Genomic DNA, 22471 nt, shown 5'->3' on the forward strand with positions numbered 1-22471 from the left:
CTGAGCCAGGAACATCCCAACCTGGGGGCATCCCAGTCAAGACAGTCAGGTATCCCTAAGATGGGTCATCCCAAACCATGGGAGGGCCTCCCAAACAGGGAGCATCCCAAACCTCCCAGATGAAGGCATCCTGATTTGGGGCTCCCAAACCAGGGACATCCTGAACCAAGGGCATCCTGAGCTGGAGGCTCCCAAACCAGGGGCTACTGACCTTGGGGGAATTCCAAACCAGGGTATCCCAGCCCAGCAGTTCCCCAACAGGGGCCGTCCTGGACTGGAAGCTCCCGAACAGGGAATCCTGACCTGGGGGCTCCCAAATGGTGGCATGCTGACTCATGCCACCCCGACCCAGGGACATTCCAAAACGGGGCGTCCCCAGCTGTGTGTTCCTGGCCTGGGGACATCCCAAACTTGTGGCTCGGAAACCAGGGGCATCCTGAGCCAGGAGTATCCTGAGCTAGGAGCACCGATCACCCACCTGCCCATGCCCCTTCCCATGGCGCAGGCAGGCAGGGGCTCGCCAGCCCTGCCAGCTCTAAGGCACGAGAGTATTTATTGTAGCGGGAAAGTTTTATTCAGGTGCTTTTTGTTTTCCAAAAGGCAGCTGTTGGGGGGCTGGGGGTCCCCACACCACACTCTATGCAACCCACGATTCCTCCAGCCAGCTTTTGTACACAGGGGCTGCTGCCCACTGCACACCGTTTCTATTAAAGACACCGAAAGGAGCCCAGTGTGGTGCCTAGGGACAGTGTCCAAGGGTGGGAAGGGTGTTGTGTCCCATATAGAGGTGGTCCTGGGACTGTGGTGCCCCAGGGTGGTGGGCATCACCCTGGGCATGGGGCTTGGCAGGGTCAGTGCTGGCCAGAGCCTGCCTTGGCACAGCTGTGTGTGGGGTGGGAGGTGGCAGCGCCAAGAGCACCAGTTGTGGTGCCCTGTGGCCATGCCTGGCAAAGCAGAGGAAGGTGATGTCTGGAGAAACAGTGGCAGGCAGGGATGGAGATGGAGGAAGTGAGATCAGGCTGGAGAGGAAGGTGGAGACAGCTGGAGGAGGTGGAGGTACATGTGGGGAGACAAACGGGGTACAGGAGGTAGACCTGAAGGTGGGATCAGGGTGCAGGAGACACAGATGGGTGTGGAGGAGGCCGGATTGGGGTGGAGATGGAGGAGGTGAAGGTGGAAGTGGAGGACATAGGTGTGGATGAGGTGGGGTGGAGATGGAGGAGACAGGGACAGAAATGGAAGTAGAAGAGATGGAGGTGGAAGTGGAGATGGAAGTAGGACTGGGATGAGCTGGAAGAGATGAAGGTGAAGGGACCATCCCTTGCTGGAGGCTTGCTTCAGTCTAACGCCCTTGCTGTGTCACTGCTGTGCCCTGGCTGTTAACCCTGCTTTGTGTCAGGGAACAAATGTGGGGTTGTCTCTCGTGTGTCACCCTGGCAAGCAGCAGCCCGGGGCATGGCAGGTTCCTCAAGGCACCCAAGGGCTGCTGGCAGTGGCATGGGCAGGACACCCACATGCACCCCACAAATGCAGCTGGGAGGGGGTGGGAGCCCCAGGGCAAGCGGCCATCCCTTTGCCAGGCCTTGAGGACCCTGTGCCACGCTGCCAAGCTCCATGGGTGGCATCCCCCCACACAGCCCCCACCATCCCATGGGGAATGGGGTGAAGGATGCGGCTTGGCCACGCTGGACACCCGTTCCAGTGATGCACCCAAGTGTGGGCAGAGCACTGTCCCTTCCCTGGCACCCATGTCTGCCTGCAGGCAGCAGCACCTGGAGCATCCATTCCCTGTGCTCCATGGACATGCCACTCCATACCCTGCGAAGTGGGGTCCCAGCCCCCACTCCATCCCACCAGGCTGGGGTAGGCCTTGGTGCCAGACAAGGCCATTGCTGCCCCCCCTCCACCATGGGGCTCCCATCCACACATGCTGCTCAGCCCCAAAACACAGGCAGGACCTGCCACAATAGGGTGGGTGGGTGTCGGGTGGGCACCTACCCCAGGGCTGGGACCACCCCAAGCCTGATGCCCCACCCCACTGGATCAGGACCATGACAGCCCACACAAAGCACAAACCCACAGTTCTATCACCCCAGCCCTCATTAAAATCCATTTCCTACAGCAAAACACCTTCCAAGAGCTGGGGGCACCAGCCCAAAATCCAGGCTGGGACACTTCAGGTCCAATGAGGCTCCATTTCATGGAACCAGGACCATGACAGCTCATACAAACCAAAATCCCCATCATTTTGTCACCCCAACCCTCATTAAACCCTGTTTCCTACAGCACCTTCCAAGAGCCTATGTCCTAAATCCATCAGTGGGCACCAAGCCAAGGTGGGACCACCCCAAATCTGGGCTGGGGCCAGCTCAAATCCATCCTAGGAGCACCTCACTGTTGGTGCTGCCCCATCCCATGGGACCAGGACCACAACATCCTGCACTGATCCTAGTGTTTCCTGCGTCCCAACCCTCCTCCATCCCCACATCCTCCCACTAAGCCCCCCAGTGCCGTCACTGCCATGGTGCTGCTGGTGCCGACGGGCATTAAGCAAACGCCAGCGCTGCCAGGCAGTTTCCAGCGAGTGGCACATGGATTTATTGATTACTTTTGGGGTGCTGGTGCCCCCAGGGGCCCACCTGGGGCAAGGGGCAGGGTGAGAGCGGGGCGGGGGCGAAGCACAGCCATTTCCATCCTCCTGCTGGGCACTGGGTGGGTGAGAACGGCTCCAAATAAAACAAATCTCTATATTTTTTCTCTCTATAGATACAAATATATAGTATATGTATCTCTGCCGATATATATATATATCTTATCTCTCTGGGAAGGATAAAAGGTTAATTTGTCTTTGCATGCACAACCAAAGCCACCAACCCACAGGGACAGTGGGTGCCAAGGGACGCGTGCCCTTCCCCGCTGGCACCCCAAAAGCCTGAGGGGGGCACATCCTGTTATTGCTGATCAGGTCCCGTCCTGCTCCGGCAAACAAAGCGGAGGGGGCAGAAGCTGAAGAAATGAAATCCCACTGCAAAGCACCATCGAGCTCGTTGTCACCTGGCTGGTACCCAGCGGCACCCACCATCAGGGCACGGAGGAGGTGGTGGCATCACCCCAGGACCATGGGTGCCGCAGGGTGGGGGGGGGGGGCAGGCACCCTGTTGAAAGGCAAAGTCTGGATAAGGCGAAAAGAAACTGAACTCAAAAACAGCGACTGCCCCCAAACTGAGCACTTTGCCACACAAAACTGGCGTGCCAGTGGCCTTCAGTGCCGATGGCCGGTTCTGGCCGCTGGGTGATGCAAGGATGAGCTTGGGGACAGGGACACTGTCATAGGGCTGTGCTCTCCGATTCCTCCTCCTCCTCCTCTGGCCGGGCGGCCGGGCCCGGCCCCGAGAGTCTCTGCGGTGCCTCCGGCGGGTCCCGGCACAGGGCAGCATCTGGGGGAACGTGGAGGGAGGGGACCTCAAAACGGAGCAGACCTGCGGGAGGGCAGAGTGATGGGGGACGCTACAGCAGGGGCTCGGCTGCAGGACACCCCACCAGGGCTGGTGCCATGGTAGTGCCACCACCAGGGATGTCACCACTTGTCCCTGCTCTGTGCTACCCCACCCCAGCCTGTGACACCGGCACACGGCCTGTCCCCCACGATGCTCTGGTTCCCTCCCGCTGAGCACAGGTGGTGCTGCTGTCCCTTCTCCCAAGGGCCCTGCAGGGTGAAACAGTGACAGAGGGTGACTTACAGCCCGAGGCTGGCAGTGTCACCACCGTCCCTTGTTGAGAGCCCAGCAAGCCCACCTGAGGAAATGCACCCCTGCCTGTGCCTGCCAGGCCCTGTGGCCAGCTCAGACACTCCACAACGGGCAGCAGCTCCTGAGGGCACGCAGCAGAGAGCTGCACCCATGCCGGGGTGCAATGCCAGGGTGCAGCACCAATGCCAGGGTGCACTGATGCCAGGGTGCAATGCTGGGGTACAACAATGCCAGGCTGTGATGCCTGGGTGTGATGTCCAGGCTGCACCAGTGCCTGCAGGCAATGCCAGGGTGCTGTGTCAGGGCTACAACGCTGGGGTGAAAGACCAGGACTGCACAGGATGCAGGCTATGATGCCAGAGCCGCCACTGAAGGTGAGCAGCGGCACAGGGAGCGCCAGCCCCGGCTCAGTGGATGCCAGGGTCTTGCTGTGCCCGCACCGTGCCACCCCGCTCCAGGCAGGCTGGGCACACAGCAGAGCAGAGCACCCATGGTCAGCGCGGGCAGAGCTGGGAGCTCCCAGCTGTGCCTGGCCCCACGCTCCCCCAGCCTCTGTGTCCCTGGTGTCCCTGACGCCACCAAAGCATCGCCCTGGTCATCCCCCTCAAAGGATGGAGCCCCCACTGCTGTGGGGACACTGGGGTGGTGGGACACATGGGGACAGAAACACCACCTAAGGACAGGGACAGCACAACACGAACAGCGGCGGCACAGGCTCGTGGTGCTTCCCAGAGATAATGCCACCTTCCTGGGGACATCAACACCTTCCGCAGGGTGCCTACACTTTCCACGTGACAGTCCCACCTTTCCATGGACATTGTCACTTTCCTGGGAACACTGCAACCATTCTGGACACATCTGCACCTTTCTCAGGGGGACATCTCCATTTTCCTCAGGATGCTGCCACTTTTCCAGGGAGGATGCTGCCTTCATGGGGACATCATCAGCCTCCTGGTGACAGTTCCACCTTTCCAGGGAGATAGCTACATTTCCAGGGACACTGACACCTTCCTGAGTACATCATCACCCTCCCAGGGGCATCACCACTGTCTTAGGGATATCACAGCTTTCCTGGGAACAGTTCTACCTTTCCAGAGAGGATGCCCCCTTCCCGGGGACATCACCACCTTCCAGGGGACAGTTCTGCCTTTCCAGAGACACAGCCACCTTCTCAGGGACACTGCCATCCTCCTGAGTGTATCGCACCTTCCCAGGGATGCTGACACCTTCCTGGGGACACTGCCACTTTTTCAGGGAGGATGCTACCTTCCTGAGCACATCACCACCTTCCTGGGGACATCACCACCTTCCTGGGGACATCACCACCTTCCTGGGGACATCACCACCTTCTTGAGCACATCACCACCTTCCTGGGGACATCATCACCTTCCTGAGCACATCACCACCTCCCTGAGGACATCACCACCTTCCTAAGCACATCACCACCTTCTTGAGCACATCACCACCTTCCTGAGCACATCACCACCTTCCTGAGCACATCACCACCTTCTTGAGCACATCACCACCTTCTTGAGCACATCACCACCTTCCTGAGCACATCACCACCTTCCTGGGGACATCACCACCTTCCTGAGCACATCACCACCTTCCTGAGCACATCACCACCTTCTTGAGCACATCACCACCTTCCTGAGCACATCACCACCTTCCTGAGCACATCACCACCTTCTTGAGCACATCACCACCTTCCTGAGGACATCACCACCTTCCTAAGCACATCACCACCTTCTTGAGCACATCACCACCTTCCTGAGGACATCACCACCTTCCTAAGCACATCACCACCTTCTTGAGCACATCACCACCTTCCTGGGGACATCACCACCTTCCTGAGCACATCACCACCTTCCTGAGCACATCACCACCTTCTTGAGCACATCACCACCTTCCTAAGCACATCACCACCTTCCTGGGGACATCACCACCTTCCTGAGCACATCACCACCTTCCTGAGCACATCACCACCTTCTTGAGCACATCACCACCTTCCTGAGGACATCACCACCTTCCTAAGCACATCACCACCTTCCTGGGGACATCACCACCTTCTTGAGCACATCACCACCTTCCTGAGCACATCACCACCTTCTTGAGCACATCACCACCTTCTTGAGCACATCACCACCTTCCTGAGCACATCACCACCTTCCTGGGGACATCACCACCTTCCTGGGGACATCACCACCTTCCTGAGCACATCACCACCTTCCTGAGCACATCACCACCTTCCTGAGCACATCACCACCTTCCCTGAGCACATCACCACCTTCCTGAGCACATCACCACCTTCCTGAGCACATCACCACCTTCCTGGGGACATCACCACCTTCCTGAGCACATCACCTCCTTCCTGAGCACATCACCACCTTCCTGGGGACATCACCTCCTTCCTGAGCACATCACCACCTTCCTGGGGACATCACCACCTTCCTGGGGACATCATCGCTTCCAGAGGGTGCTGCCACTTTCCCAGTGACAGTCCCACTTCTCCACGGGCACCGCCACCTTCCTGAGCCCGCTGCCACCTTTCCAGGGGCATCACCCCCTCCCCGGGGCCACCAGCAGCTGCCCCCCCCGCGGTGCCGGCGCCGCGCCCGGGGTTACCTGTGACGGCGCCGTCCCCGGGGCCCGCGGTCTCCCGGCGGGGCAGCTCCGGGGGCTGGGGGGGGCCGGGGGCGGCCGCGGGGGGCTGCGGCGGCGGGGGCAGAGCGGGCCGCGGCCGCGGCTTCGGGGTGGGCCGGGACCGGGCGGCGGCGGCGGCGGCGGGGGGGGGCAGGAGCGGGGCGGGCGGCGGGCAGGGCCCGGGGGGCGCGGCGGGGCCGAACGCGGCGGGGGTGCTGGGGGGGGTGGGGGAGAGGCTGCCGGGGGACGGCTGCCCCCCCCCCGGCTCCCCCGCGGCCGCCCGCGGCGGGATGGGCGCCAGCTTCTTGGCCACTGCGAGAAGAGACAAGGGGGGGTCAGGGTGCTGCGGGTCACACCGAGCGCGGGGACCCCTCCCGGCTCCCCCCCCCGGCCCGCTCCTACCTTTGCGCGGGGCGAGCGGGCTCTGCTCGGCCGGGACCGGCCCGGGGCTGCCGTGGAGCTGCCCGGCCCCGGGGGGGGGCTCCGGGGGTCCGAGAGTGCTGGGGCGAGGGGGGGGGGAGAGGAAAGGGGAAAAGGGAAAGGGAAAAGGAGGGTGAGGAGGAGACGGGGGAGGTGGGGAGGGAAAGGGCAAGAGGGATGGAGGAAAAGGGCAAGAGCAAGGGGAAGGGGAACGGAAAAGGGAAGGTGATGGAAGGGAAAATAATTAAAAAAAGAAAAAAAATTAAATTAATAAAAATCAAAATAAATTCAAAAGAGGAAATTAAAAATAAATCAAAATCATCATGCAAAATAAAAATAAAAAATTCAAAGAATGTAAAATTGCAAACCAAAATGGAACAAAATAAAGAAAACAATAAAATACAAAGTAAACAAAAAAAATCAAAAAAGAAACAAAACAAAAAGGAAAAATTACAAGTAAAATTAAATAAAACCACAGGGATTTTAAAATTAATAGCAATAAGAAATGAAAAGGGACATGACCCCCCCGCAGGCGGCGGCAGGAGCCTCGCTCCACCCCGAGCGGGTGTTTCTCAGCCCCCAGGCCACCTGCAGCGCCCATCCCACGGCGCCCTCACGTCCCGGCCTGCGGTTCCCCGTTTCCTGTGGCTCCCGGGGGAGCAGCAGCACTGTGCAGGGGGAAAGCCCTCTGGGGGCAGTGAGGGAGCGAGGCTGACACCAGGGCGAGGGGAGAGCAGCAACGAGAAGGTTGGGTGGGGGGAGGCTCTGGCTGCAGCCCAGCCAGGGGGGCTGTGCCCAGGCATGGGGCGGAGGGGGCTGGAGCCAAGGAGATGCCAGGTCCCCCGGCCTTGCTGTGGAACGGCCAGAAACACCCTAAAAAGAGGCAGAAAAAATCCCCCAGAAAATGGAGGGAAAAAATAACAAAAGAGCAGAAGCACTGGGAGGGGAGGAGGGGAGGGCAGGGGATTGCTGCGGTGAAGGTCTCGGGGAGGGGGCAGGAGCCCCTCACCTCATCCCAGCACTCCACAGCATGACCCATGCAGTGCTGCCACCCGCACCCATGGGTGCGCCCCGGAGCACAGCCTGTCCCACATGGCTGCAGAGCCCAGCCCACCATTCTGGGGCAGAAATCTGGAATTTGGGTACTTTCTCCCCCTGACCTCTCAAGTCAGACACAGACCTTGGGCAGAGGAAGCGCTCAGGGGACACTGGGCTCCTTTAGGCTTTTCCTTGCATCTCCTTCCACCACCAGCACAAAATTCACTCCAGCTGTGAGCCAGGCTGGGGACCCACACGAAAATCCACAAAGGCAGCACCATTCCCATGGGACCAGCAGGATGGGGATGTTGCGATGGCTGCAGGGATGCTGAGCATCCTCCCACTCCCCCTCGGATACTGCTCCTCTCCGGGGGATGCTGAGCATCCTCTCCCACTGCCTCCAGCGTGGCCAGGGGGCTGATTTGCTGCTGCACACATTGGGAGGGATGCCCAGGTTGGGGACCCAGGGGTGCCGGTGGCCTTACCTTGTCCGCTCAGCTCCCGGGGGGAAGCCAAAGCTGGTGGGAGGCGGGGAAGGGGTAGCGGATGTGTCCGGCGCTTGCTCGGGAATGGGTGAGTGGGGCGCGGGGGGCAGCTCTGAGGGCGGTGCAGGCGGCTGCGCGGCTGGCGGGGTGGAGGCTGCCTTGCGTGCTGCAGACGTGCCTCGGCGAGACACCCACGAGGTGTCCATCACCCTGACACCCATGCTGGGGGGACACAGAGACAGGCTCTCAGCACCCACCCCCCAGCTCCCTAAAGATGCCTCTTCCACTGGGAAGCTGCTGGGAATGAACCTCCATGGCAATAGGGCAGGGGTGGCAGTGGGATTCACCCTCTATCCCTCCCCCAGGTACCAGCATCCTCCCAGCAACCACCCCACATCTTCCCAGCACCTTCCCAGCACTGCTGCAGAGGACACAGTACCTTTGGATTTTCCTAAGGCTGCATGGGCAGAAACACAAGATTGTTAGTGAAAAACGACAATGCCACCCCCTCCCTCTTCCCAAACCCAGCAGCACAAAGACCCTACCCATCCTTCTTGTAAAACTCCAGCATCATGTTGTCTGTGGCCACGCTAAGGGGCCGCCGCGCCTGGTCATGCTGCCGGCGGTCTGCGTGGTCCATGTCTGGGGAGGGCATGGAGCTGTAGTTGGCATTGTGGTTGATGTGCATGGGACTGCCATAGTTGCCCGTCACGTTGAACTCAATGTCTGAAGGAGAGAAAGGAGAAGAGGGGACATCGGGACCTGTGTCCTCAGGGAGGGGTGGAGATGGGGGATCAGCACAGCAAGAATGCTCAGGTGGGCATGGAGCAGCTGGGTTGGGCTCACTGGTGTGATGAGTCTTGCCAGATTTCTGCCTCCCCCCTCCCCAAACCAAGGCAGGCAGAGGGGGCTGGCAAAAATCAATGTGGGAACTCAGCACTCACTCCCAGGGAGGGCTGTGGTGTCCCACAAAGCCCATCCCACCCTGCCACAACCACTGCGCACAGCCTACCTCCAGGGAAGAACCAGTCGGCATGCTGGATGAGCGGCTCAATGATGCCCACAATCTGCAGCGAGACGGTCGTCATCATCTCTGTCATGTTCCTGCAGGGCAGCAGGGATGGGCTCAGCACCCCACTGCAGTCCAGCCTTATTCCCAGCAGGATTTTGGCCTCAGGCTCCCCACACCATTTCCCCAGCATCCCTCTGGCATGCTCACTTTCCACCTGGATACCTTACCCATCCGCCTGCGGCCAGAGGAGGTTGGGCCCCAGCACGATGGCCACATTGCTCGGTGTCATTTTATTCATGTCTTGGTACTCAGTCAGCTTGGCCAGGAATTTAATCACATACCTGGAAATCGGAGCCCAGCCATGCCGGTGTATCAGAGCCACATCTCCACCATCGCCTCCCAAGGCCCTGCTGGCCCCAGGCTCACCTGATGTTGTTGTAGTTGGCTTTGGGCAGCTTCTCGCAGGTGTTCCAGAGAGCCTGCAGCCGCTTCTCCTGCTCCGGGATGCTGCGGGGAGGTGGGTGAGAAATTTCTCTCTCATCCCTGTGCCTGACATCCCACTACCCCAAACATCTGCCTCGGTGGAGGAGGCACGATGGTGTCACCTCAGCTGGCCCAGTTCTTGATGGGTTTGGGGGTTCCACGGTGCAGAGCACACCAACAATATAGGTGGGAGTTCCCTTGGCCAGTGGTCCCCCCAGGGTCTGCACGCTCATCCAGACAGCACCAGTGCCCAGCACTCAAGGGCTTGCTGAAAGATGCTGTGAAAGCTCAACCACCTTGGTCAGTGTGCTCTGAGGACATCAGGGGACATCATGGCCACCCTCATTGCTGGGACCCACTGTGTTCAAGGATCACTGTGAGAACCCTCCTGGCTCTCAGACCCTGGAGGAAACATCCCAAATGCTGTCAGCCATGTCAGAAATAACTCATGGTCCCCAACCATCCATGGGGACCAAAGATGCCACCACCTGTGTCACAGAGGAACAGGGGAGATGCCCCAGACTCACTTGGAGGCCTGGATCCACTCCTCATACAGCTCAAATGTCATCAGGGGTTCTGGCAGCTCTCGCAGGTAGGACTTGAGGGCTCCTGCAGCACACAAGGGACACAGGGCTCAGCACTGCGGGTGGCACCAGATGGTGGGCACCAAGTGGTTTTGCTCCTTGGCATTTTGATTCCCATCCCTCCCAACCTTAACATCCCAAAGTACCCTCTAGTTTCCCTGGCTTGGTGGAGCCTATGGCATTGCCTGACCCCCAGCAACCACCTTGCCACCTTCAGCTAGTCCCTCCTAGCACCTCCCTGAATCCCTCCATCATTCTTGCCCCCATCAGGTGTTCACCCTGGTCTCCATCCTTCATTTTTGCCTTGGACCTTCACAGCAACTTGTGCTGGGAAAAGGTTCCCACTGAAGTCAACAGGAATCCAGGGTCCAATTCTGCGGCTGCCAGAAAGCCCAGCCCAGGAGGAGAGCAGCTGGCTGGCATTTAAACCAAATAAATGCTTAATTGCAGCCCCACGGGTTGGGATCTCTGCTTAGAGAGTGCCTACATCCCAGAAGAGGTAAAGAGAAGACAGCAAGCTTGATGAGACCACACATGCATCTTCCCAACTACTCTCTACTCCTGCAGAGATTCCCCTGATCAGCATCACCCTCATCAGTGTCACCAGGGCCCCACCACCTGGATTATGATTGTGTCCCTATTCCTCACCTGAGTTCCAAAACACTGCTCAAGCCCCTGCCCAGGGAAGGGGACGTGGTGGTTGGGGTTTGTGCTCCTTGGTGGATGGCAACTCCTGAACACCTGAATACCGTTGCCACTGAATGGTGTGTTTCTGCACCTGCCTTTGTCCCCTCTATATTGTGTCTTCACTGTTCAAAGGCTTTGGGACAAATCACAGAAGGGTTGAGGTTGGGAGGGACCTCTGGAGGTCATCTGGTCTAACCCCCCACTCCAGCAGGACCACCAGAACGGGTTGCCCATTATTGTGTCCTGGTGGCTTTGGAGTATCCCCAAGAATGGAGACTCTACCACCTCCTTGGGCACAGCCTGTGCTAGTCCTTGGTCACTTGCACAGTGACCAAGTGTCTCCTGAGGTTCAGAGGGAAGCTCCTATTTGTGCCCATTGCTCTGGAACTGGGCACCATTTGAAAGAGCTCTGTCTTCTTTGCACCCACCCTGCAGGTACATCCATTGATGAGATCTCCCTGAGCCTTCTCCTCACCACGCTGAACAACCCCAGCTCCTTCAGCCTTTCCTCCCAGGAGAGATGTTCCAGGCCCATCTTCACAGCCTTTCATTGGGCTTCCTCCACTATGTCCATTTCGCTGCTGTAATGCTCTCAAGTGGAAGGATCACCTCCCTTCACCTGCTGGTATCACTCCTCCCAGTGCAGGCCAGAACACCATTCACCTTCAGTGTGCCACAAGGGCACGTTGCTGGCTCATGGTAAGCTTGGTGGCCACCAGGACCCCCAGGGCCATCTCTGCCAAGCCACTTTCCAGCTGGGCAGCTCCAGCATGTCCTGGTGCCTGGGGCTCCTCTTCCCCAGGGGCAAGACTTGGCACTTCCCCTTGCTGAACTTTACCAGATCTCTTGCAGCCCACCTTTCCACTGTGCCCAAGTCCCTCTGGACAGCAGCACACCTCTCAGTTAGGTGTCATCTGCCAACCTGCAGAGGGTCCACCCTGCCCCATCCATCATCCACATCATGAATGAAGGTGTCAATCAGGATTATACCTGGCATGAGCCCCTTGCCTACACCACTGGTTACTGGCCTCCAAGTAGACTTTGTGCCACTGATGACCACTCTCTGGGTGCCCATAGTTGGTGCTTGGGGGCTGGATGGGCCATCCTACACAGCACCAACCCCCTGCCCCAAGGCAGCATCTACCTGCAATGGCATGTGGGTCAGCCGAGTACTCCTGCACGTCCACCACACAGCAGTCCAGGGCAGCTTTGAGCTTCTTCAGCTTGGAGGCCGAGGGAGCCACTCGGAAAAGACCCTTCACAGAGGATACAGGAGAGTGTTGGACAAGCTTTGGGGCAGGGGAATGTCCCGCAAACCCCCTGCTTCCTTGTCCCTGCCTTGGAGGCTCCCAAGTCCCTTCCACCATGCTCAGTCAAGGGTGGTAGGACATGGGACCCACCTCCTCCTGCATGCCGCACTCCAGGAGCATCGTCACACATGCCTCCACGGGGAAGGCGATCTCCCGCCCGCTGACGGCCAGGTGCTCCTCCAGGGGCTTCCCAAAGGAGGGCTTTTCCATCCATGCCTCTGTGACAGGCAGAGGGGGTGAGAGAAGGGGGGGAGGACATGGTGGTGACGGTGCCGGATACAGCATCCCCTCCCCAAAAGGCCCTTGGATCACAGCATTTCAGCAGCAAAATATTCCATTTGGGTGTTGCTAAAACAACAGGACCCCGCACCTCTGTCCTGGGCAGCTCGGGAAGTGCTTTTTAAAGATGAAATCCAAACAAAATGTTTTCCAATCATCACACGGGACATTTCAAAGGGGCTGGATAACGTTTTCCGGGGGAACAACCACAGGCAAACCTTTGCAATATTTTCCCCCTTCTTCCATCACAGTTTGAGGCAGGAATATTTTGCGGGATCGAGAGAAAGAAAATAAAATACAAATCACTCCCTGCCCTGCTGCAGCAGCGGCAGCACCCCAAGCCCTGCCCCAGGAAATGTGCTGCTCCTGACCTTGGCCTCCCAGCCCAGCTCCTTTGAAGGTCTCACACTGCAATGTGCAGCCCCAGGACCCCCCCTTGGCACTGGATTCCCACCTCCGGTGCTGCGCTTGATGGGAATAGTCGGGCGGGTTTCCCTTCCCCCGCCCCCATGAAGCCGGCTGGATCCTGCCCCCCACAACCAGGTGGGATGGGGATGGGGATGGGATGCCCTCCGCAGGGCTGAGGCAGGTGGGATGCAGGTGGAGCAACGGGAGGGTGCTCAGGTGCCATGCTGGGGGGGTCGCGCTGGAACTGGCTCATTGCTGTGGCAAAGCCCTGCATGGCTCTGGCGTGACGCAGAGCCCTCGGTGCTGTGTGCAGGAGGGGACAGGCACTTACCCTGCTGGGCTTTAATCTGAGGCAGGACGCTCTGCAGCAGCGCTAGGGATTTCCGGTGGTATTCGGCCTGCACCTCGATGAGCTGCGGGGACACGGCAGCGGCTGTCACCCTGCGGCCGCGCTGCAGCAGTCCCGCAGGGTGAGTGGCACTTACCGTCTGGAAATAGTTTGCATAGTCTACTTCTTTGGCCACAAAACTGTACATGTCAGCCGAGAGCTGGTCCTATGGAGAGCAGAGAATAAGTCGCTGTCCCATCCATTCTGCCCTCATGCCACCACGATGGCCCTTTTGGAGGCCATCAGGAGAGACCAGCTTGGTCACAGCAGGAGCCAATATGCAATGTGGCACACTGCAGCACCCACTCAAGAGGTGCTTGGCATGTTGAATACATGGCAGCAGCATGGGGGTTTGCTCTCTGCCCATCCTCAACCTCCCCTGTCTTCCTTCCAGAGCCCACAAGGAGCCGGCGACTTGCAAGGAGCTCCCTGCATGTGACAGTCACTTGGGGACAACCTGTCGGCCAGAGGCTGCATGCACATCCTGGCGGGCTGAATGGCACAAATTAAACCTCAAGTTTGCTCGTCCCACAACCTCATTACATTGCTCCTTGCATGCAAGTGGCTTATTAAACCCAGGGCTAATTGCTGTGCAGTGGAGCAGTGTGCACTGCCACTGGTAGCATCCCAACCACTTGGTGTGGACCAGATTGATGGGTCATCAGGTTCTTCTTGCTCTGCATTGCAACGAGCCCCTCAGCACCAGGATATGAGTCTCTCTGTCCTCATGCTCACAGAATAGATCTTGCCACTTCCTGAATTGCTCCTTCTGAGAATCCCCTTGGCTCACTGAGCAGGAGGAAAATCACCAGGGTTTTAAAACACTGGTGCAACATCCACCATCAGTGCAGTCAATACACTGGGGGCAGCACCTGGCTGAGCTGGTTTGCTGAAAATTGCTGGGTGTGTGGGGCTGTGACGCTCTAAGATGGGGGAGATGGCACTGGTTTGGGGCTGGATTTGTTTGAAAGAATACTCGGTTTCTGGTTGTACCACTGGAGGAAAATGCCAGGTTTGAGACATGCACCCAGCTCCACCTCCTGCCCAACTCCTGCAGCACCAGCTCTGCCTGGGCCTTTGCATTTTCTGCCCTGAGGGAATTTAAAGCCACACAAAATTGCCTGTGAGTTTTATTGCTGACTCCTGCAGCCTGTGACGAAGGCTCTGGCAGCAGCATCCCCTCTCACTCAGACACTTTTCCCACCCAGCATGCCCAGTGGGGGGCCATGCTCCTGTGGGATTGTGGGCAGTGACGTGGCCGGGTGCCACGGGTGGGCTTGGAATGTGCTGGCACTTCCTGCAAGTCTCTGTGCCAGGACTGGGCATACTTAGTGCTGAGCTCAGTGGCTCCTGCTGGGATGGGTCTATTGGGAATGGGATGCTCTTTGGTTCCAGAAGGATATGGAGCATGGGGACACAGGAACCAGGGATGTCCTTCTTGTCCTGGTGAGCATCACCCACTGCCACCAGGCTGCTTTATGCTTTTTTTTTACCAACCAGGCTGGAGAAGGGCTTATCATGGGCAATAGGGTAAGAAGAGGGTGAAGAATGGGGTAAGAAGAGATACTGAAGGCTTTTCAACCGTGCTTGGACACCCAGGTCCCCCCATGCCAGCAGGGAGCAATCCCCCAGGTACCCTGCAGATCTCCACTCTGTTGGCCGCCTCCTCCATCTCCTCCCTGAGAGCGTCGGCTTTGGCACCCGAGGGCTGCAGGTTGCTGGCCAAACCTGAGGACTTGGCGGACTGCTGCCACCTGCGGGGAGGGCAGAGCTGTCACAGCGAGGGACAGGGACCCAACAGAGCCCTGGACCGCAGCCACACAGCCAAGCTCACCACGGTCCCCAGTGCTCAGCACCATGCAGATGGTCCAACCCAGACTGGGAGGCAGCATCTACTCCCAACCCCAAACATCCCCAGTCCCAACCAGCTGCAAGCACTGGGCTCTCCTTACACAATTATTTTCAGAAGGACACATCTCATCCAGATGGGAGGAGAGAGGAAGGCAATGGGAGAGCCTGGACGTGACACTGGGGATTACAGGCACTTCCCAGACCTCTCCCCAGAGCCCACCAGCTCAATGTCCAGGCAAAACCCAAAGAGCAGCCCGTGTCTGGGATACAGGACAACCCCGAGGGTCATCCCTGCTCCACCCCAGTGGTACCCTGCAGTGGAAAGAGCACCCGACTCTGCATTATGTAAGAACTCACCAAGATAGGGAAAAGAGTTAAAAACAAAGATTTGTGCCAGAAAAAAAATACTCTTTTCTGCAGAGGGCAGGCAAGGAAAAGTGATCTATGGATCCTGCAGACAAGATCAGAAGTCACAGCTCATTGAAGAGCTTGAACTCAAGGCACACAGTGACAAGACCCTCCCTGGCACTGGTAAAAATACCCATCACTTGGTTACTTTTAGTTTTTATAAAGCAGTTTTGAAGCTGCTTCCTACCTCGTCCTGGAGGAGTCCATATCCAGCACGAGCTTTGCCAAGTGCTTCCTCTGCTTTTGGATATTTGGGATTTCCACCTGCAGAAACACACAGGAACGGGAGGAGATAAACATCCCCGGAGAGACACTGGGGACAGGTCATGCCTGACTGCAATGCTGGGGCTGGGGTGGTACAAGGGGGTGATAAGATGCAGCTCTTTACTTTAACATCATTAGGAAGACAGCACAGCTTGTCCCTCCTCTATGTCCGCACCCGGGCTGTGCCACCCCCTGACAGCCCTGACCACAGGATCCACACCCCTGAGAGGAGCATCCTTGAGGGATCAAAGATTCCTGCACTGGGGAGTGGGATGAAGGCAGGAAAAGGGCTTTTGGGGCTGGCAATGCACAGCCCATGCACAGGATGGCTTGCCAAAGGAACTGGTAATAGCTGAAAGCCCCAAACACAAGCAATGTGACAGAGCTCTTGTTTCTGCTGGGGGAGACAAAATCTGAACCAAGCCAAGGATGTAAAAGGGGAAAAAAAATGCACTGGGTAAAATTGAAAGACAAAGTTGGCAGCAGAGGGGAAGCAGGAAAAAAACCCTCCCAAACAACCGTGGTTTTGTTTGGAACTGAGATAAAATGGGTGAGGAATAAGTGCTAATGCTCTGCTTTTTGCGAATGGCAGAAAAGAGCAACAGCAGCAAGAGCAGGCAAAGGAGCCCGGTGGGACCATCAGCAAGCCCTGCTGCACGTGCAAACACTGCATCCCCAGCAAAGCATCAGAGAGCCTCAAAGGGGAAGGTCTCTCACAGGCCAGGAACCAAATATACTGCCAAAGCCATGAGACCCAGCTCTCCCACAGGCTGGTTTGGATGCGAGCCCCCAGCACAGCGACACCCGACACAAGGATGTGTCCGACCATCGCTCACCTCAGCCAGCACGAAGAGGGGCTCGATGACGTCTCTCTCCACCTGCAGCTCGAAGTGGATGAGCTCCTGAGCCAGCTTGTCCTCTGCCTCCCCGCACAGCCGCAGCATCTTCCTGTAAGGGCACACCGGGGAAGCGATGGGCACCCAGCCTGTGCCCATGGGGCTCTAAGCCCCTGCGGGTCTTGGCAGCAGTGCAGGGCAGCCCTTCCTTGGCAGAGGGCTGGAGGGACCAGAGCACCTCGGGGACCATGGGCACCCTGGGTGTTAGGAATATATCATTCCCTAACTATTGTACCCATTACAGTCTGAAATTGTATGGAGTTTTATTATTTTTTATATATATGTATATACATATATATACACACACATTTTTATATATATGTGTGTATACATATATAAATATACGTAAATCCAGAAGAGGGCCATGAAGATGCTGGGAGGCTGGAGCAGCTCTGCTCTGGAGCCAGGCTGAGAGAGCTGGGCTGGGTCAGCCTGGAGAAGAGAAGGCTCCTGAAGGGGAGACCTGAGAGCAGCTCCAGTGCCTAAAGGGGCTGCAGGAAACCTGGAGAGGGGCTTGGAACAAGGGCCTGTAGGGACAGGACAAGGGGAACGGCTTGAACCTGCCCGAGGGGAGACTGAGATGAGATCTTAGGCAGAAGCTCCTCCCTGTGAGGGTGCTGAGGCGCTGGCCCAGGGTGCCCAGAGAAGCTGTGGCTGCCCCATCCCTGGCAGTGTTCAAGGCCAGGTTGGACACAGGGGCTTGGAGCAAGCTGCTCCAGTGGAAGGTGTCCCTTCCCATTGCAGGGGGTTGGAACTGGATGAGCTTTAACGTCCTTTCCAACCCAAACCAGTCTGGGATCCTATGATGGAATACAGTTTACACTCTATCCTACATGACTAAAAGGGTCCCATCTTATCAGAAGGAGGAGAATAAAGAAAACCCCTGGACTACTGAGATCACATGATCATCCCAGCCCCTCTGACACCACCATGAACCCCTTTCCCCGCCTCCCCTGCCCCAGTTATCTGGCATCATAGATAAGGAACTACAGCAATTCCCGGCGGCAGCATCCCAGCAGCACCCCAGCAGTGGCACAGCACCGGGGAGACCCAGGCCCCCCTTACCCTAGCAGGGAGTCGTCGCCCAGCACAGCTGACCCCTCCATCAAGCACTGTGCCAGTGTCGTCAGCGGCAGCTTCTTCTGCAAAGAGAGGGCTCCGGTTCGATCCCCCAGCCCGGTGCTGCCGCCTGCCCGGCAGCCTCAGAGCCCTGCCAAAGCCTCACCGAGCGCTTGTCAGCATCCACGCCTTGCTGGCCCTGCAGACATGCTGTCAGCTTCTTGTGGGTGCTATGGGAGACCTGCTTCACCAGCTCCAGGCGCTTCTCCACCTGCGGATGCAGCAGTGTCCATCACCAGGGTATCCCACCTGGTCCCACACCCACGGTGCAGGGACACATGGAACTTCTTGATTTTCAATCAAAAGTATTTCAATTGCCACTGTGTCAGATGCAACAAACAGCTCCAGAGCCCAGCCCCTTCCCAGAGCAGGGATGCTTTACGCAGGGGAAGGCTTCACCAGAATGATGCTGCCCCATCTTAATTCCTTGAGGGAGGCTGATCACCCAATGGGACCAGCCTCCAAAGCCTTTGCACCCCCGGGGTGAGGGCAGGAGATATCTGTCCCAGCTGAGTCCTGCCACAAACCAAACTGGCCAATATTCTAACCTGGTCCTAAAAATTGCTTTAATTGCCTCTGCATTGATTAAATGAAGCAGTTCATCCCCAAACGCAGCGAGACAAGTCATTAAATGTCAGCAAAGAAGATCTTCCGAAAACTAAAGCTGAGAGACATGGGGAAAGCATGGAAACCTCAACATTTGGGCAAATAATCCGTGAAAACAGAAATATTTAAATGATCTGGGGGAAAAAATGACTACTCCCTGCCAGGGACAACTCCTGAGCCTGCAGCAAGTCCTTGAGGCAGGAGGCAACTCCTGAGCTGAGCCACCCCCCACCACTATGATGATATATATCTTAGCAATGTTTTATATAGAATGATATAATCTCTATAAAAATATTACACATATATTTAAATAATGATAGATCTCCATGATTCCTGGCTGAGGTAGAGCAGCCTCTGCCATCCCTGCAACATACACATGTGCCTTTCAACATATAGACAAAATGTGTATGTATATATAAAAATTACATAAATTATACATATACACACACACATCCGTGTATATGTTGCAAGGGGTCTGATGTTCAGAAGGGTACATATGTGGGTACACACCCAGCTAAAGGAGCCAAACCGGAGGTAATTAGATACACACCTGGAAGGGTTTGGGCTCCCCACCACCCCTGGAGACAGAGCCCTGCCACCATGAGTGACTCTTCGCTCTGCACCCAGACAAGGCAGCACCCACCACCCGTCCCCTAAAATATCTCCAAAAGGTGTAAAAATCCCCTGTGCCATGCTGCCGAAGCCAGCCATGCCCTTGATGGTGTCAGCACTGATGCTACCAAGTCCTGGGATGTCACCGGGTGGCTCCAAGAGCAGGGTCTGACTCTCGGTGCCAAAGGGCCATGGAGACCTCAGAACTTGAAAGGAGAAACACCAAAAATTAAAATTGAAACAACAAAGGTTCATTATCCACGTTTTCTCTGGCTGCTGGTGGTGGGAAGTGCTCAAATCCCCTCTGCTCTGTTTTACTGGGGCTGACCATCCCTGGGGATCAGGGCATGTCACCGCTGCACCCTACCCATCCCTGCCACCAGCACTGGTAGCGAGGAAAGGAAGATCTCCATCTTTTAGGAGGAGACAGGATTGAGAGCAGCCCTGAGAGGAAGGACATAGAGGTGCTGGTTGATGAGAAGCTCCCCATGACCCAGCTTCAGTGTGCACTTGAGCCTAGATCTCCCACCGTGTGCTGGGCTGCACCCTCAGAGCATAAGCAGCAGCTCAGGGAGGGGATTCTCCTCCTCTGCTGCTCTCTGGGGAGACCCCCCCTGCAGCCCTGATCCAGCTCTGGGGCAGCAGCACAAGAGGGACGTGGAGCTGCTGGAGCGAGACCAGAGGAGGCCATGGAGATGCTGCGAGGGCTGGAGCAGCTCTGCTCTGGAGCCAGGCTGAGAGAGCTGGGCTGGGGCAGCCTGGGGAAGAGAAGGCTCCTGAAGGGGAGACCTGAGAGCAGCTCCAGTGCCTAAAGGGGCTGCAGGAAACCTGGAGAGGGGCTTGGGACAAGGGCCTGTAGGGACAGGCCAAGGGGAATGGCTTTAACCTGCCAGAGGGGAGACTGAGATGAGCTCTTAGGCAGAAGCTCTTCCCTGTGAGGGTGCTGAGGCGCTGGCCCAGGGTGCCCAGAGAAGCTGTGGCTGCCCCATCCCTGGCAGTGTTCAAGGCCAGGTTGGACACAGGGGCTTGGAGCAAGCTGCTCCAGTGGAAGGTGTCCCTGCCTGTGGCAGGGGTTGGAATCAGATGATGTTAAGATCTTTTCCAACCAAAACCATTCTGTGATAACAAACCCCAACTCCCGCTGGCTGGTGGCTGGGATGCCACCACAAGGACAGTGCTGATAAACAACAAACCTACCCACCAATGGTGCGGGAGCCCGTGTGGCCACTTCCACCAGCTATTTCTCGCCAGCACCAGTGACCAGCCGTGCTCTACCTTGCATGGTCTGGTCCCAGCCATGATGGAAACAGCTGCTGAATCCCTGGCAAAGCAGCAGGAGGGAGGGATTAACTGCTGCAGGTGGCTGCTCTCTGCACCCCGCTGGGACATTTGCAAACAGCTTCATTGTACTCTCTTCCACCGTGGTTCCAGCATCCTCTAGTGATGGCTCACCCAAACCCTCTCCGTATTTTTGGTTAACACATGGCTCTTGCTAGAGCCTGAGATGTGCTGGGAGCAGGGTCATTAGGTCCAAGTGAGGGCAACACAAGCCAGAAAGAGCTAAAGGTCATTCTGCAGCTACAGTCACCTGCAGGTCACAGCCTCCTGCCACGAGCATCCTCACAGGATCTCTGTTTCTGCAGAATCTGCTACCTGACAGCAATAGCACAGACCAAAATGCCAAGCTGCAAGCACACCAGCTGAGACCAAAAAGCTTGCACTTTTCCCAGCCTCAGGTGCTGAGGAGGCTCCAGCAGCAGCCGGACTGGCTGACACCAGGGGATGCCTGCGGTGATGGAGGACAAGGGCTGCGTGCCCTCACTGCTGCCAGGTGGCTGCTTTGCTCATCAATGCCCAATGATTTAGACAATCTGTGAGTTACAAACCTCATGAATTCAGTGATGGATTTGTGAATTCATGTCCTTTTGCTGGCACTCCCTCAGCCATCCCCCTCCGTGGAGTGTGTAGGAAGCACAGCCAATGCTCCACAGCACCACGTGAGGATTTTTGGCCAGGGCTGTTTTGCTGAAGTCTCCTAACCATCAGCTCTGGAGACTGTACCCTGCTGTCCCACATCTTATCCCCAGGGCAGGTTTTGCAGCAGAGACAGGAGCCTCAGGCGCCCGTCTGCAATCTGTCCAGCTGTATCAGGTTGCCATCCTGGCAGAGACAAGACCGGATCCGATTGCAGCTGACCTGAGAAGCAGGCTGGGAAAGGGATGGGAAGGCATGTGGGAGGGAGGCAATGCTGCTTCTCACGCTCCCAATCCCCTCCTCCTCCTCCCAGCCCATCTCATCACTGCAGGACACTGTGGCATCGACCAGCACGGAAATGCTGCTACATCCAGCACCACAGGCACAGGTCAGACCAGCTGCAGAGGGCCTCACCTGCAGGAGATCTTCGCTCAAAACCTCTGTCTTCTCAGCCCTGCAAGACAAGAAAGAACATAAAGCATTGGTGAAGGGCCCGGCACACGACTGCATGCTGCAGCACCAGGCACTGCTACGTGTGTTTTTCCATTGGGATGCAGCCAGTGAGATAAGGTTTTCTGGTCCCACCAGCCACCACCTCATCCTCTAAATAAGCAAAGGATGGAGCATCTTCCCAGCTTACTGTGAGCATGCCACATCCCACACCAGTTTAGGGTCCTCCTCAATCTCCCCCTTATTTTTTCACTATCCCCAACAGAGCAGGGATGCTAAATTCCCGGGAGGACGCAGGCAATGCTGCAGAGGGGGGTGGTGTGTCTTCGTAAGGAAGCAGCTCCCTGGGCTGTGCTGGGCGACGGTTATGGTGACATGGATTTCAAGGACACAATCCGTCTGCACGACTGAGCCTCTTCAGTTGGACACAGCCGACTGGATCTTTGCAGCAGCTGCCGGGGCTTTGTCATCACCCTCCCTGCTGCTCCTCAGAGCCAGATTTCCCGCTCCAGAGCTCGAGTCATCCATCCACTGTCTTTGCTAGCAAGGAGCACCAGGGATGTAAGAGACACAGACACACAGCAACACCCTCCTCAGCTAGGCACAGATCTGCAGCATCCTGCCTGCCAAGCCCCTGCACCGCTCCTCACCAGATCTGCTCAGGCTTATTTAAGACCATATTCATCTTCTCAGGGCTTTTTTACAACTTCAGCGCATCACCTCTCTTTGAAAAATTACCTCTATCAAGATGGGCTTGGGCAGAGCTGTGGCTTAGCTAATTAGTCCATACAGATTTGTTGACAAA

The 22471-nt window shown here is 57.1% G+C and overlaps 1 protein-coding gene across 1 annotated transcript in view; it reads right to left on the reverse strand.

Moving 5' to 3' along the window:
• Positions 1–3327: 3327 nt before the first annotated feature.
• ARHGAP44 (Rho GTPase activating protein 44) overlaps positions 3328–22471 on the reverse strand; it is a gene marked incomplete at both ends in the record, with an annotated part of 28229 nt that continues 9085 nt past the window's right edge. The window contains 21 exons of the mRNA XM_080629263.1: positions 3328–3479; positions 6375–6704; positions 6795–7043; positions 7430–7500; positions 8336–8557; positions 8775–8792; positions 8881–9061; positions 9348–9439; positions 9575–9688; positions 9774–9854; positions 10358–10439; positions 12246–12357; positions 12502–12629; positions 13430–13511; positions 13584–13652; positions 15123–15240; positions 15933–16009; positions 16846–16957; positions 17971–18047; positions 18131–18235; positions 21631–21670. Coding sequence (XP_080485389.1) covers positions 3328–3479; positions 6375–6704; positions 6795–7043; positions 7430–7500; positions 8336–8557; positions 8775–8792; positions 8881–9061; positions 9348–9439; positions 9575–9688; positions 9774–9854; positions 10358–10439; positions 12246–12357; positions 12502–12629; positions 13430–13511; positions 13584–13652; positions 15123–15240; positions 15933–16009; positions 16846–16957; positions 17971–18047; positions 18131–18235; positions 21631–21670 — 2512 coding nt within the window. The remainder of the gene's footprint in view (positions 3480–6374; positions 6705–6794; positions 7044–7429; positions 7501–8335; positions 8558–8774; positions 8793–8880; positions 9062–9347; positions 9440–9574; positions 9689–9773; positions 9855–10357; positions 10440–12245; positions 12358–12501; positions 12630–13429; positions 13512–13583; positions 13653–15122; positions 15241–15932; positions 16010–16845; positions 16958–17970; positions 18048–18130; positions 18236–21630; positions 21671–22471) is intronic.

Source organism: Psittacula echo (genome assembly GCF_963264785.1).
Source record: "Psittacula echo genome assembly, chromosome: 14".
Classification (NCBI taxonomy): Eukaryota; Metazoa; Chordata; class Aves; order Psittaciformes; family Psittacidae; genus Psittacula; species Psittacula echo.